The sequence below is a fragment of the Ixodes scapularis genome, unplaced genomic scaffold (genome assembly GCF_016920785.2).
Source record: "Ixodes scapularis isolate PalLabHiFi unplaced genomic scaffold, ASM1692078v2 PGA_scaffold3__209_contigs__length_174095766, whole genome shotgun sequence".
Taxonomy (NCBI): domain Eukaryota; kingdom Metazoa; phylum Arthropoda; class Arachnida; order Ixodida; family Ixodidae; genus Ixodes; species Ixodes scapularis.
This window is the reverse complement of record NW_024609868.1, coordinates 22,931,684-22,946,862: the sequence shown is the minus strand read 5'-3', so window position 1 is coordinate 22,946,862 and position 15,179 is coordinate 22,931,684. Positions and strand designations below refer to the sequence as shown.

The 15,179-nt window shown below is 46.7% G+C and overlaps 2 protein-coding genes across 2 annotated transcripts in view; both read right to left on the bottom strand.

Annotated features, from left to right (window-relative positions):
* Positions 1-15,179, bottom strand: part of LOC8034309 (synaptopodin 2-like protein) — an 85,798-nt gene that overhangs the window by 28,299 nt on the left and 42,320 nt on the right. The gene's annotated exons all lie outside the window — the stretch shown is intronic.
* On the bottom strand, positions 8,070-10,376 carry LOC115316585. Its single transcript, XM_029975982.3, has 2 exons — positions 9,649-10,376; positions 8,070-8,235 (listed from the first exon to the last, which is right to left on the bottom strand). Exons 1-2 carry the CDS (start codon positions 9,958-9,960, stop codon positions 8,173-8,175), a joined length of 375 nt encoding a protein of 124 aa, XP_029831842.1. The 5' UTR covers positions 9,961-10,376; the 3' UTR covers positions 8,070-8,172.

The window sequence follows — 15,179 nt, the reverse complement described above, 5'->3', positions numbered from 1 at the left end:
CGCCCGAAAATTCCACCGATGAAAGTTGCCAAAGTCTCTATTATTCCACTTGGATATCACCCGGCCTCGGCTGATACTTATAATCCCCTTCACCTAAAAGGGTTCCTGCCGCGGTGCAACCGCCTCTAAAATTTCATGGCCCAATAAACGTTTTCCCACTCACCTTTACGCGTCATTCTTTTACCATGCCGCGAGTTTTAGAATGGCCTACGCAATGGCTTGGTGTTTACGCAAAGAAATAGCGTCGCCACCATGGGTACATCCAAAACGTAATTCATGCTCGGCGCATGCGCAATGTGGCCACGCAGCCATTTCTTTGCGTATACGCAAAGCTTTTGCGTACGCCATTCCGAAACTCGCCAATTCTGGCAATGATTTAAGCGGCCATTCCTCACAGATGGCGCGCAGGTTTGATCCCGCAAATGCTGGAAAACCTTTAGTATAGTTACACGCAGATCGAAACTGTTCCAGGGCTTCCTCATAGATGGCGCTAGTGTGCCATCACACTCGAACGCAAAATCCCATTTTTTAGCGTCACTAATATCTTTGCTTCTCTATCTGTGGATTTCTGATTGGCTTTCCATGCGCTTTAAAGAAAAACGAACCTGCGGTCTTATTTTTTTGTTTTGTTTAATTAAATGTATGCTTAGATACGAATTAATGCGGTAATTTGTTTACTTCAATGCTAAACGGTGACAACTTATCTATGACAGTTGTAGTCTCCGTGACCGTAAATATTTTCCCTATGAATGCGAATATTTAACTATGAGCAAGGTTAAGATTCCATGGCTCGCATCGACGCTTCGAGATATAAGGATCCCAGTACACAGACACAAGCAGTCAGCTTGAAACCTTATACTTTCAAACAATCTAAAGGCCTTCGGAAGATAGAATAGGCGTCAGATAAACTAAAATTAAAAGTTTATCTGGTCTGTACTACAGAGCCTTGAAAGATATGGACTTCTAAATCTAAACATAAATCCGAGCAAACCTGCAGTAGTAGCAAATATAATCAACCGTTAACTAGAAGAAAAATTATGAATGATGTATTAACCTGTGCTACCAAAAAGGTATCACACCTCCAACTAATATCCTGTAAGATAGCCCCCGGTAGTCATTTGAGGTGGAAAAGTAGTTTGGGTTGTAACTTTTGGTCGGCAACCCAAGAAGAACGAAGAAAAAGAAATGTGCGACTTGGTTTCTCATTTACTTATGCTTACATCAGTTGCCCTAATCTACGATACGAGTATTTCATTATTTGAAGTCCATTGAAAGAACTTTGTAAATTACTCTATCTGCTAAGTAATGTAAGAAGCAGAGGCTACGATTGTCGAAACTCATATTGCTTACCCGATTGCACAAACTGTCTCAAGTCTCATAACACTATTTTTTTATGAGGGTGGGCAATTTCTAGGTGGTTCTCTTTGTCAAAAAATAAATACCAGAACACAAAACAGTGGTGGGCCATCTTTCGAAGCAGGAAATCCCTCGGGATGTTACGGTAGCTTTAGTTACGGTAGAACTTAAAGTTCAAAGTATACAGAAACAGAGTCAGAAAGAACTATGTGGAAAAGAGTCGATTATTTCTACACGCAGATCTTTAATGTACACGATTGCTCCAATTAGGCCGGCCCAACAGGTGTAACGAAACAATGGATGAACTCGCTTCTATCAAAGTGGGGAGAATCTCAAAACAACGAGTGTCCGCTGTCAGGACTTTTCACCAGTCCGGGCTCTTAACGGGATCAAATGCTACCAAGTTTAGATTGGTGTCGGCCATCTGCGGCGTGTCTGCCAGGTCCGACTTAACTTTAGATCTGGTTGTTTTCTTTAAACAATGTCTTAAATAAACACCGGGTTCCTCGTCCGAAAGAAATGAAGGAAGGAAAAAGAAATGGGTAAAACGCGCGCCTATGAAAAAAAAAAAAAAAAAAAAAGAAAGAAAGAAATATAGGTGGAGACAGCCCGAAGACCTTCGTTAGCCAAAATAAATCTTCGTTCGAGACGGAACGCAAGTTTTTGCCAGTCTGTGGGGCTTCCTTGAACGAGAAATGCCGCACACCAGCTGCTTGGCGTCAGGGACGGGGAAGGTCCTGCACGAGGTCTGAATACCCTCAGCCAAATGGGGTAGACAGGGGGGCAACTCCGGAACGCAGGAAATTGCATTCATAGGTCTCCTAATTTTTTTTTGTTTTGTTTTGTTTTGTTTTCCGGGAAGGCAACTTTATGGCACGTTGAAGTGGCTTTTCCTGGCTGTGAAACTACCCGAGAGAGACCTGCACGGCCTTTCATAGTTTTAGAAGAAACATTTTTTGACACAAGAAGGGAACAAGTTCTAACTGATTTATCTGTTGAATTCGAACACGTTCCAAGTACCTATTGCAAAACTATATTCACCGTTTTTCTTTTTTGTACTCATCGTTGTGCCTTTGAACGAACGTATATTCACCGCTCTGTCAGCCTGTGCGTTGAGAGCTCCAGCGAAGAACGTGACTTGGGGCAATGCCGGAGGTCATATGACGGTCACTGCAGCCGCTGATGACGTAACATGATTCGTGAAAGATATAGCTTTCGCTGAATTGTTAAAATCACACATTTGATTGCGTGAGACAACGCCCTCCAGGGCGTTGGAGGGCGTTGTCTCAAGGACCTGGTGGACAAACTCCACCAGGTCCTTAAATTCAATATTAATTTTTACTTTTATTTTATTTCTATGGGTTAACCGGAGTGAGAATACACACCGCTCATACATCATCCAAAAGACAGTCTGCAAATACGAGTCACCGCGATATCTGTGGTTCGAATGCCGCCTGCCCAAGTTTTCTCCTTGGACTCATTGCCATGCGGCATTCGGAGCACGGATCTCGCGGTGACTCGCCTTCGAATCTGCTTGCGGACTGTCCTCAGTATGATGTGTAAGCAGTGTGACCCCGGATTTAACACAATTCTTCCAGTCGATTCCAGCGCATTAACTCGTGAATGGGTGTTGGAGTTTTCTGCCTATAAAGTTTGAGGTGTAAATGACATTGACCGCCAAAAAATCTTCTGAAGTACAGAAGGTAGACCTCGATGCTAGATGTCTTGAGGCCGACCCACTATCTTCAACCAGCCAAAAAGAGAAACTTCTCCACAAGAAGCAGACAAACATTGCGCCCCGCATTGCTTCGCAGCCAGGGAAATTTCGGGACAAAAACGCCGAAGAAGGACTCACTGCTTTAGTGATTTGGACAGTGCTCAGACTGCTCACCTCAGCTTTCTAGCGTGCATCCCGCAGTAATGACTACCCCTTGTGCGCACGCTGAAGCAATGTCCGTCAATTTCGAAACCAACTCATGAAGTTCGCGATTGTACTGGGAGCGTTCGTTCCGAAAACTGCTCATGGGCCACAAGAACGTAAAATATCGCTCCAGACGTGCCATCCTCCGCCGTGCAGTGACCCGTTGCTATTTGCAGCTCTACAGCGCACTAAAACTCTTTCGGACACTTCTTTTTCTATTTCGACCTTTTAGACTAAGTAAGTACACAATCAAAAAAACAAATGAAGTGTCTTTTGATTACTGATTTTTCCCTCTTACGGTGAACATCCTGGACGGCAGGTTATTTTCACAACAGTGTGTTGCGGTTGTGTGCGCGCGAGCTCATAGAAATATACTACCACCCCTTTTTCCTCACACAAGGGACGTTGGAAGTGTGACTTGCACTGTCATCTACACGCTCGATAATTCCGCTGCTAGCCCCGCGTTTCTTCTTCGATATCAGCTAATAAAAATAGGGAAAATCCATTTGAGTAGCAAGTGCAAACTTTCTTAAACCGGGAGGGGGCTTGCGCCACCTGGCGAGCGTGTTACTTTCATTCGCGTATTTACTTTGTTTGCTTTACCTAGCAAGTGAGAAACATATTTGTCCTGTACTTGATGATCTCGCACAACCGACTGAACATATAATACACAACCTGATTAGCGATTATTCAAATAAAAAACAACATGTAATTGCGAAAACAAAGCCGCATGAGAGGATTTGTCTCCAACTTTCCAGATGGGAATGTCGCCACTGAGCTCCTCAGTACAGATGAAGAAATCTACAAATGGCGAAAAAACAACAACAAAAAAACACACATATGAGTCAATATATTTTTTTTTGCTTTTCCAAAATAGGTTTTTGCAAAAAACAGCGTTGTTTGATTTTATTTTTTTAGGGGGGGGGGGGGGGGGGGGCAATTTTTATTGCTACTTTCATGCTTCAACAGATTGTGCAATTTAACATGGGTTGGGTACCCGCCCTTGTCCATTCTTTTTTTTGTGAAATAGCATTTAAATTGTCATTGGTCCTGCTATCATTTCTGCACCATGTACATTAAATTATCAGGTCTTTAGCGTGCAGACTAACTTCCTGCTGTCATAATCTGAATACAGCAATCTTGCCTCATCAATATTACTCCATATTGCCACGAATACTTGCAGGTACACTGTAAATAACTTCAAACACTCTAATAAATTAATTTTCAGTTTCTTTTTTTTTTGTGTGTGTGCGTGGGGGGGGGGGGGGTACGATTTCAATGATTCTGACAGCAACAACAACAACAACAAAAAAAATAAGGTATGAGTGGCGTCACAAGTCGACGCTAGTATCTCAGTGACCTTTGTTTTTAATACCCACACTGATCCTTTACCAAACCCTTCTTTGGTTATGAATCAGCAAATTAAGAAAAACGACAACAACAACACATAGAACAGCTTGTCTGGTGTTTGGCGATAACGAAAAAAACAAAACCATAGAACTCACAAATGTCTGAAACGCTGCACGCTCGAAGGTCCTTGTGAGTGCATCGCATTGAAATCTGAGCACCAACCATTTATCTTTCTCTTTCTTGAGCATCTGAGACTGTATTTTCTTTGGGGCACGACACCGCTCGCTCATCTCATTGGCTAAACTCGTTAAAGGAAGAACAATGATTCGTGTTTCAGGTGCATATCGGAACAGCACACATGGAAAAACCTCTAAGAAATTTGCAGTCTATAAAAAAAAAGAAAAAAAAAAAAAAACCAAATTCGCGAGTTTTCTTTTTGCGGAACACTGCGACAGCCAATCGAGGCGAGTAATAAGCCTGATGCAAGTGACGAAGCTCAGGATACGATTAGACCGCAGAAATGCAGAGTACGCTGGGGCAATGAGCGGGGCGTTTCAGTCGTTCGTTGTCCCTGCTGCGCACATTGCAATTTTTTTTTTCAATACTAATTGTATTGCGGGCTTTGTCATTCGCTGGAACCATTCTATTGTTTGCCGCGATTGGCTGTCTTTTTGTTCTGCAGGAAAGCGACCTCACATACTTTTTTTTTTTTATTAAGAACATGGTGTTATGCTCGGCTTCCGTCGTAGCAGGTACGGGTGAATTCAACACCAGGAGAGGAAAAGACGGGAGCAGAGCGCGGCAAATCCTGAGCGCTGATATCGGAGGTCCCGAGAAAAAGAACGAGAAAGAAAGCGACAGAAGAGCAGAAAAAGAAAGCAGACCAAAGGTTAGGTGATGGGTATGCTCGAACTTACAGAAACAAACATAGAAGAGACGGGACAAGGCAAAACAGCTGGGTAGCAACTTTTCTTTAGTGCACGTTATTTTTGAATGCTCTACTTTTTGTTTCTACGTAAGTTCGAGCTGACCCTTTACCGATACGCACACACTAGCTCACAGGCACGTAGCCAGGATTTTGTTTCGGGGGGGGGGGGGGGGGGTAAGGGCCCGGATTCCATATCTCCCCCCCCCCCCCCCCCCCCCCCTTGCCTACGTGCCTGCTAGCTCAGCTATAGCCTGAAAGGTTAGGCGTGTTCGTTTTACCGCGCGGGTTGAAGTTGTTCGAGCGCTTGTCAACTTTATTGATTCTTATTCAATACGCGATTCCGGTGTTTCCCCGCAAAGTAAGCTACAAAAGAACTAGGCACAGAGCTTACTGACGACAGTTTGCTGCCTCTTTTTGCACATTAAAGGAGCGGTGCAACGATATTCAATTGGAATGTTTTTCTCTCTACACGAGCTTACTGGCACACCTGCGACTCAAGGATACTCACACGCAACGCCATTGGCCAAGAAACTCGTTTGTTTGCGGTGTAATTTCAAGGACAAAAGCGATCATTTTCATTCAATCTTTCCTTTGCAAAATTTGATGATGTAACTCGGGGATCGCAGTACACCCAAGTGACGATATTTGAATGCGGTTCATAGATTGGACCCGAGCATTGCGTGGGCACTCGACTTGGGCTCGTGACAATTGCTAGCTCGAGAAGCATTCGGGTTGTGACCCGTGTCCAATCGCTGCAACGACGACAACAGCCGAACCATAACAATGTCTGGAACTCAGCGCGTGTCCTGCGCTTTGCCAACCCCAGCGCGTGGCTATGATCAACACTGGCGGCATATAATCGGCTCCAGATCACGTGGCCGCTTGTTCTGGCTGCGAGTTGAGGGGGTGAACGCTGCTCGTTTCTCTTAAATTTTTTTCTGGGACTTCTATTGCGTGGGATAAAGAACGAACGCGTGTTTCATAGGTCATTAACGTTAGGGATTCGTGTTAAGCGGTATTTGCGCAAAGTACAAAAACTGTTGCATTGCTCCTTTAAGGCGTCGCCAGCGATATGGTCTAAAACACGATACGGAGACTAAGGCTGCCTTTGTCTTCACCGCACTCGTTGAACGCGTTAGAATCCGAAAGCCAAACGTCGGACGCCGGCGTTCCGCGTTCTAACGCGTTCGACGAGCGCAGTGGAGACAGAGGAAACTGTGCGGAGCGCAATTTCGTCTGCTTCTTGCACGGGGGTTCCGATGACTTCAGAAAGCCGAGCTTTTATTGGCTGATTAACAAGAAAAAAAATAGTGGGTAGACCTTAAGACATGAAGCATTGAGCCCTACCCACTATTCCTCCAATCGAACCCTATCAGAACACGGCGTCGTTTTGACGTCACCGCAACCTCTGCCCAAGAAGCTGACTACTTGCTCTCCGCGTAGCTTTAGGTGTACCCTCTAGTCATTCCAACCAGAGCTCGGCGGTCCGAAGTCCCCGCGCACTCTTGTCTCCTCCTTTCCCTCAGTTTCTCGCCGTATAAAATAATCGAGGTCTGCGAACGTCTTTCTCTTCCTCCACGGACCGTCATCCCAGTCGGATGGCGCCAACTCGGCAGTTAGCCCCGAACCCGACGCCGAGCGTCCTTTGACGCATTGATTGGACACGAGGCCCAGCCGAGCACTGACGCAACAGCACTCGTATCCCATCAGCGTCTTCGCGCTCGATCTCACTGGCTTGAACTCAAAATTCCATCGTCACAGACGACCAAAAGGAGGCGGAGCATGGCTTATGACGTTCATGTTTTTCTTTTGGTTCGAGATTGTTTTTCTTTTTTTTTTTAATGCGAAAGCATGGAGCGGAGCTGACGTCATCAGTCGTAAGCGCGAAAATTGCAGATAGTTTCCTTCGGTTCCATTGGCTGGCCTGCGTCGACGGGGCTCCCATTGGCCGATGCGGTCGTCAGTTTCCACGACCGCTCACCCCATGACGCTGCGTGTCCATTAGCGCGGAGCGTCCAAGGTCACCAGGGGAGCACACGCGCCGACCGACGATGAAAAGTACGCAGCAGACGAGAAAGGGAGCGGACGAGCGGCTTGCATGCTTTCGCATTCACAACTCATAAGAAGTGCTTAAGTGTACCTCGAGCTTTTCTTTTGCGTGCTTTTTTCATGTTGCAATCTCATAGACTGTGAAGTAATAACATTGCTGATACATCGCACAAAAAAAAAATCTGTAGACATGTTATGAGGCGTCTTTGTTCCTTGTATGGCGGCCCCACCACGTTGGTGGTACAAAATCTTTCTGCAGACATGCTCGCGAAGTACGCAAATGTACGAAGTGCTTAGAAAATTTCCAAGGCACGACCGGAGATAATTTTATCGTGTCTACACCAAACATAGTATCTTTGTTGTTTTTTCCAATCATGTTCGGGCAGTTTTTTCTTCTTTTTTTTTTGGGGGGGGGGGGGGGGGGGGAGGGAGGCGTCGGCGAAGTGCGCTGCGAGACACGGGACGTACAAATGAAAAGGGTTTATTGAAACGAAAATGTTCCGAAGAGCGGTGAGATGTGGTCGAGGCTTCCGTCGACGTGGCCGATGGAACGTTCCGGCGGGCGGCATCACGGGAACGACGACTCGAAGCTGCTGCTCGAGGAGAAAGTCTGTTTCGAGTACTTCATTTGCTGCGAGACAGAGAACGGCGCCAAGTTGAGAGCGTTCCAGCAGATCCAACGCGCTCGCCAAAGCGTCAGAACACGTCTGGCGTGAAATGAGCCACATAATCTTTTTTCTCCTCTCCGGCTCGTCCTTCGCACCGCGCTTATATAACTGCGGCGCTTCAGCACACCGCGTAGGAATGACTAGGTTCAGAATGAGCGCGTAAAAAGGACGTTAGATTAAATACGAACCATCAATAGGGAGTTTTATTAGGTCGTCCCGATAACTCTGATAACAGTACCCGATTACGATACGATACACGTGCAAAGACGTCGACGAGGTATCGGGTAGTGTTATCGAAGTTAACGGAACGATCTACTAAATCTCCCTACTGCCACATTTTTGTAAGCGACTAGCCCGACCTTATGAAAATGAGTAGTAATAGGACCTTAACGCGAGATTTAACTCAAAGACAATCGAAACGCCAGTATTCATATAATAACCATAAATCTGATCTGGCGATATATCGGTGCTGATTGTTAGGGTGAATTGGAGCTTGAACTTTAAGAACATGGTAGGGCGCTTTTTGACACGGACAAGAGGGGACCGTGTTCTGTCAAAAAGCGCTACCATGTTCTCAAACTGGCAATTAAATTAGACTACCCCAACGAATATCTCCGTCCTATTTCTATTTAATTCGCAGAATAGCCAACCAGGACTATCAGCTTATGCTAAGTTTTTTTCTTATAGTTTTTTTTTCTTTCTTGTTTTGATTAAAGGTTGTTTTTGTTCAGCGACTTTAGCGAGTCCGTGCATCCGACGCCATTGGCCACTAAGAAGTGAAAATATGAGCAATCTTAAATGTTTGCCGAATTAACTTTTCAAGATTGATTTCAACCGATAAATATCAGTGTTCTAGAGCAGTCTGTCACACCTAGCCAGCCGTATTGCTCTGCAGATCCAAAACGTAGTTTTCCGATTATCACCCTCTTTCATGTCGGGTGCATCATCCTCAACGCCGTTATTTCCAAATTAGTTATAAATATCGGAATTGTCCAGTGCTCGCAAAAAGAAGAGAAGAATATTATGCAATGTTGTTTTTACAGATAAATGCACAAACAAATGCATCAAATCCCCCCCTCGCCCTTCCCGGAAAAAAAGAAAAAAAAATATAAAATTCGGAAACACCAATTACACACCGTAAAAAGTTAAGTGATTAAGAAAGTTTTGACTATTGCTTTCAAGTCCTCCTGATAATACTACGCAATGTAGCTCGTCGAGAAGGTTCGTGTTTTGAAGTCATTAAGTGCGCTTAGTCTCAAAAGACGCTCGCTGGAAAAGGACGGATCTGCTGTTGTTTTTCTCAGTTCCCATCACTCATTACCTTATCTGCCACTCTTGTGACAGGGCAGTCCACCATGAGGAAAAACGCTACGTACCTGTTGTGCCGTCGTTTTGGTAATCCGTTGGGCCTCGTTGGATTCAAAGGAAGACTGGGACACCATGGACCTCGAGTCGGACATGAGCTTCTGGACGGCGTGGCTGGACTCGGCGATCGAGTGGTCTCCACACTGGGCCACCCGCTTCGTCTGCTGCGACTCCATCCGGGACTCCGTGGTCTTCTTGATCGTGGACGCCTGTCCCTCGGGCACCACGGTGTCCGTGGGCAGCTTGAGCTGCATTTCCAGCGTGGCGCCCAGCGGCACGTTGATGATCGAACCGGGCGTCAGGGAGACCTTCTCTCTGTCCATGGCGCGTTCTTCTCGCGGCAGCTCGCTCGGTGCTTCTAGAGTGCGGTTCGGACCCGGGCTTTCTTCGGCGGAGAGGGGTTCCCGTCGGGGCGGAGTTATGTTGGCCTCTCCCGGGGGGAACAATGACGAGACTATGTCGCGGAACGCCGGGAAGGGTCGTCGACAAGGACGTCGCCAACAAAGCGAGCGGAGACTCGATCTCGATGTCCAGCAACGATTAGTCGCTTTGTGGCCACGCCAGCCAGCCAGCCGGCTCTCAAGACTCCCCGACGGAAGGAGGGGAGGGCAGCGGTGCGCTAAACTGGGCGGCAGAAGGCGAGGGGTTTGCGCGAACCCGGGGTAACCGGAGCCGGAGAGGGGGGAGAGGGGGGGGGGGGTCGGAACCCCGGGCTGCGCAGTTGAGCGCGCTGATTACGACTGCGCGGTCGTTCCGAGGAACAGCGTGACTCAACGGCTACATTCTCGTGGTGAAGTCACTCGGAAAAGTTGAAACGTTTTGGGTTCGCGGGAAAAAGTTGCTGCCCTGCGCAGGAAGCGCGAGAAATCACCTGCCTCGGATTCTTTGTGTCGGCCGGAGAAAACAAAAATAAAGCAATCAAACGTAAGAGAAAGGGAGCGAGTCCTCGCAGCTTTCGAATTACTTTTCCCTTTGTCACGCCTGGCGGCTTCTGACTACTTCCAGTTTTTACATGTGAACATGTTTTTACATGTCTTGTTCAAGAATCACACTATCACAGATATTGTTATAATTTCCGTAATATCGATGGCGTTATCTCCACACCGGAACAAGGCAGGGAACGTAACGGAAACGAACTGTGACCAGTCTTGGGTAAGTTATTTTTTAAAAATTATTTAGTTACAGTTAGTGTTACTTTCCGAACAATGTATTTAAGTTACAGTTACATAAAAGTAAAAGTAACGCGTTACAGTTACAGTTATTTCGGCAGAGTAACTTAGTTACTTTCAAGATGCTCATATGTGAATGCAACTATGAAGACATGGATAACAGAACAAAATGAGCAACAGTTACATTTATTTGGGAATTTCTGAAAACTCAACCTTTCGAGATATATTTAATAACGCCGTGTTATATTATTCACACATGTTGTATCGAAGCAGCAACTGCTTTTCGAAGTTCTTGTCGCTTAACTCTCCCCTCTTGATGTTGAAATTTTCCCACCCCTTGCTGACAAGACGTTCGACAGGTGCGCTAGAAGGAACGCTATATTTCTGCAGCTTTTTTATGATGACATACAGGGGAAATATGGTCTGGCGAGATTAATGTAATTTAGCTTGAGCCAAGAATCTCACTGACCTCCAGCTCCACTTTTCCGACAATTATAAAGGGATGAGAGAAATAATCTTGGATAGCCTGAATGTCAAGGCAACGATGTGACGTGTTCGGCTAGTTGAATCAGCGTCGTCCTGTCGTGTATGTTTCTTTACTCTTGTCCAAGTTTCTTTGTCGCTGTTTCTTCTCAAGATGAATGTCAAGGATTTTACACTAGCGTACTTACACAAGTCTGACTTAAAGCCACTGGGCCAGCAAACGAAACATTCTTTATTTCTTGTTTTAATTTTGCTTTTGCTGTCAAAGGCCTAACTCCGTCTCTTCTTGTCTACAGGCTGAACGCCACGGTAGCCATCAAGAAAGACAGGGTTCATTTTTACGAGAAGTAACTGTGACTTTGCCGTTACAGTTTAGTTACTTTTGCAAAAAAAGTAATTAAGTTATTGTTACAGATACTTTTTGAAAAAGTAAAGAGTTACAGTTACAAGATACAAAAAAAAAAAGTAACGAGATATAGTATCTCGATACTAGTAACGCGATACTACCCGAGGCTGACTGTGGAACACTTGAAAATCACCATCTTTAATTTTTTTAATATTTTTTTTTCTTTTTAGGGGCAGCTTAGCCGGTTGGTTGTAACATGTTCTTCACGATACGTTTCCGGTCCGTTTCCGGCATAGCGTTATAACGGTAATGATATTACAGTAACGCTATGCTTACACGTTCTACAACTTCATTGTTGCAACCCGTAGGATCAAAGTACATTCAGCTTCGACAACCCCTCGCAAAAGAAAAAGTAAATAAAATTTTGTATTTCATACGGCTTACTGCCACGGTGCGTGTTGCCAGTAGTGTTCATTGAAATTATCGGAGGAGTCAGTGCTAGAGTCACGTCATAAGGTTCAGAGCGTATGAGCGACGGCGGCAACCTTTCGAGCCTTTCCATTCTGGCTTGCCGACTCGTGGCCGATCATTACTTCACTTCCACCATGGGCGTACCAACCGGAAGGGGGGGGGGGTGTCAAGACTTTCAGGGTTGGGGGGGGACAAGGCATGTGTTTTGCCTCCCCTCCCCCCCTGAAACAGCCACCACTGGGCAGGGCGAACACTGGCCGGCAGCGCCCAAGGGATACCAAGGGCACCGCCCCCCTGCCCTGGGGGGGGGGGGGGGGGAGGGTTGCCCCCCCCCCCCCCCCTCCGCTCGAAAACAAGTTCGTACGCCACTGCCTTCCATCATAGTACAGCTTCTCTGGTCTTCCTTCTTCACCAAACTGGAAAGGCTGAAGTTTTTTTTTTTATTACCGATTGGGGTGTAGCGAATAACGACTCGTCTGCAGCTAGGCACATGACTGACGTATGTATGCTTAGCATCCACCATTGCACTATGACACTCACAGTGTAAACGTATTTCGCCTAGATATTGTCTTGTAAATACAACGAAAATACAGGCAGACGTTCGTTTCTCTCGATAGGCGAGTTCAGATAACGTTTCTTCGCCGAAATGCCATTAACTCTGCTTCAACGAGCATCACGAGCTCTTCTGGGCCTATCCGATTGTAGTCGAAGCTAAGGCTATATACTAACTGCTTAAGCAACGCAGGGTGTGACTTAATTACTATATTCGTGGTTTTTGCGTTGTGGTTCGTTCTACAGTGTTTTTACCGGCCAATACCGCGACATCAGCGGCTGCGTATCGATAATAAAATACTCGAGACCCGCCACATCCTCTGTTTCTTCAGGGGCAATGGTATTGTAATTTTTTATAGTCCTTCCGAGCCGATAGAAATAAGTGAATCATTACGTCCCCCGCAGTTAAGTATGGGGCGCATAACTCTTGCCCGAAACAGCCCTCAGAAATTCTGGCGCGCAAACTGCACTGCAACGAACCTGGAAAACCAACCATTGGTATAGCTGCACTAAATAATTATGATAAGCAGCATCGTGCTAGGATGAAGGCGAAAAAAGAAAAACGATTTTTCGTGTCTTTTATTCTTATTATTTTTTGGTAACCACGGAGACAGCATGGTCACACGCGTCTGCTACAAATCGCCGTCCGCACGGTTTCTTATTTTCTGGCATTCTAGGTATATTTCGAGTCTACGATAGGAATATATGCGAGTATAACTGCCGTTTTATTAGGCGGCTATAGGAAAACAAGTACACCGCGCACTCGTGTTGGGATTACGTCCGTCGTGGCTCAGAGCGGCACGTCAACGGCGCGTACGGGTGACGCCTGTCTCGCACGACGTTGTAATCCCGTCGCTCGCTGTCGACGGGCGACCCGGTTTCTCCGAGCCGAGCATGTGCGCCCCTCGGCGTTCGCGTGAGGGGCGCACGCTCTGCTCGCAGCCACGTCGTCTTCGGGGTCCCCCGATCCCGCCACGTCCCAGAATAACCGCCATGGCGCCTCCTCGGATCCGCGCGCACGCGTCTTGTCTGCACTGCGGTGTTTCCCGGGTGTTCCTAACGGACGCCTTCCTCCGCTCCGAACACATCATCGACTCAAGTGCGGGACATCGGAACCCGCGGCGGCGCAGTTGGGGTGAAACCCGCCGTGTCGTGTGATCGCACGTGACTGGTGCATCACTCGGAGACCTCGCAATACACGAGCTGCGTGCCAGATGGCACCGGCCTGACGTCGTCGAGAGCTTAGTCATGCTTGGCTGCCGCGTCAGCCATTGACCGGACCGTTTCAGCCTTTTATTTCTTATTTTTTTTATCGTGAGTTGCCATAATCTTTCGAATTGCACCGGTTTTCGTATTAAGAGGGGTGGCTGGTCGGGAGTGAATAGGGGTTCGAATCGTATGCGCAAGTTCGTCTGCTTCTTATACAGCGGTTGCGATGACGTTAGAACGCCGACCTCTTATTGGCTGAATGAAAAAAATAGGGGGTAGACATCAAGGCATCCATCATTCAGGTCTACCACTGTTCTTCCAATCAAAGCCAATCAAAACTCGGCGTCGTTCACACGTCACCGCAACTCCTGCGCATGAAGCAGACGACCTGATCTCCGAATAGCACTAGGTCATTCTAAACTTTCACAATATACACATAATGAAGTAGAGGCGTGAAGGTACCGGTTCGAATCGAATAAATAGCCCAGTGTCATCCTTAGATTTAACACTGTTAAGAAACCCGGTTCCCGTGACTTCTGCATCCAATGTGAAGGTTATGGATGACGCAGTGCGATTCAATTCGAACTGATATTCGCACACCCTTAGTGGTATAGTGCGTGAATGGTTGTTTAAATCGAATAGCGCTGGGTCATTTTTAACGTAAAAATAATATATTAGAGATCGGCGAATACCGTTTCGAAACGAATAGATAACTCAATGTCAACCCTAGCTTTAACACTGTTAAGAAACCGGTTGTTCTGGTTTTCCCCTCCACTGTGAAGGTTAGGAATGATGCAGTACTTTTCAATTCGAACTCGTATTCGCACACCCTCAGCAATGGTGCGTAAGTAGTGGTTCGAATCGAATAGCGCTAGGTCATTTCCAACATTCACAATGTAAAAATATTAGAAGACACCTAAGCATTTCTTATGAGTTGTGAATGCGAAAGCATAAATGTCGTTCTTCCGCTCCCTTAGTTCATCTGCGGCGTACTGGCGTGGACGGCCACGTTTGGCTACTGCCGAGGTAGCGGCCGACGGCCGAGCGTGCGCTCTCGTGAAGTGGCCACGTCGCTCTGAGCTCGGCCGCGCAACCTCTCCGGAGTTTGCCCGTGGGGGCTCTGCTCCCTCTTACCGGAGGCCGGGCCGCTGCGTGCGTTGCACCGCCATGGAAAAGGGTTCTCTGGTGGCGTTTCTTGGAGTTTGAACTACGCCGCGCGAGAGCCAATGAGAGCCTATCCATCCCATTTCTGCTACAGACGACAGGCTTCGCTCCATTGGGACAGGTGAAGGTGCCGTTTGGTGCGGCTTCA

Coding starts and splice junctions, on each gene's coding strand:
- LOC115316585 (XM_029975982.3), bottom strand. CDS start 9,960: ATGGACAGAGAGAAGGTCTCCCTGACGCCCGGTTCGATCATCAACGTG. Junction 8,236..9,648: donor CCAAAACGACGGCACAACAG/GTACGTAGCGTT, acceptor TCTGTCTCGCAG/CAAATGAAGTACTCGAAACA.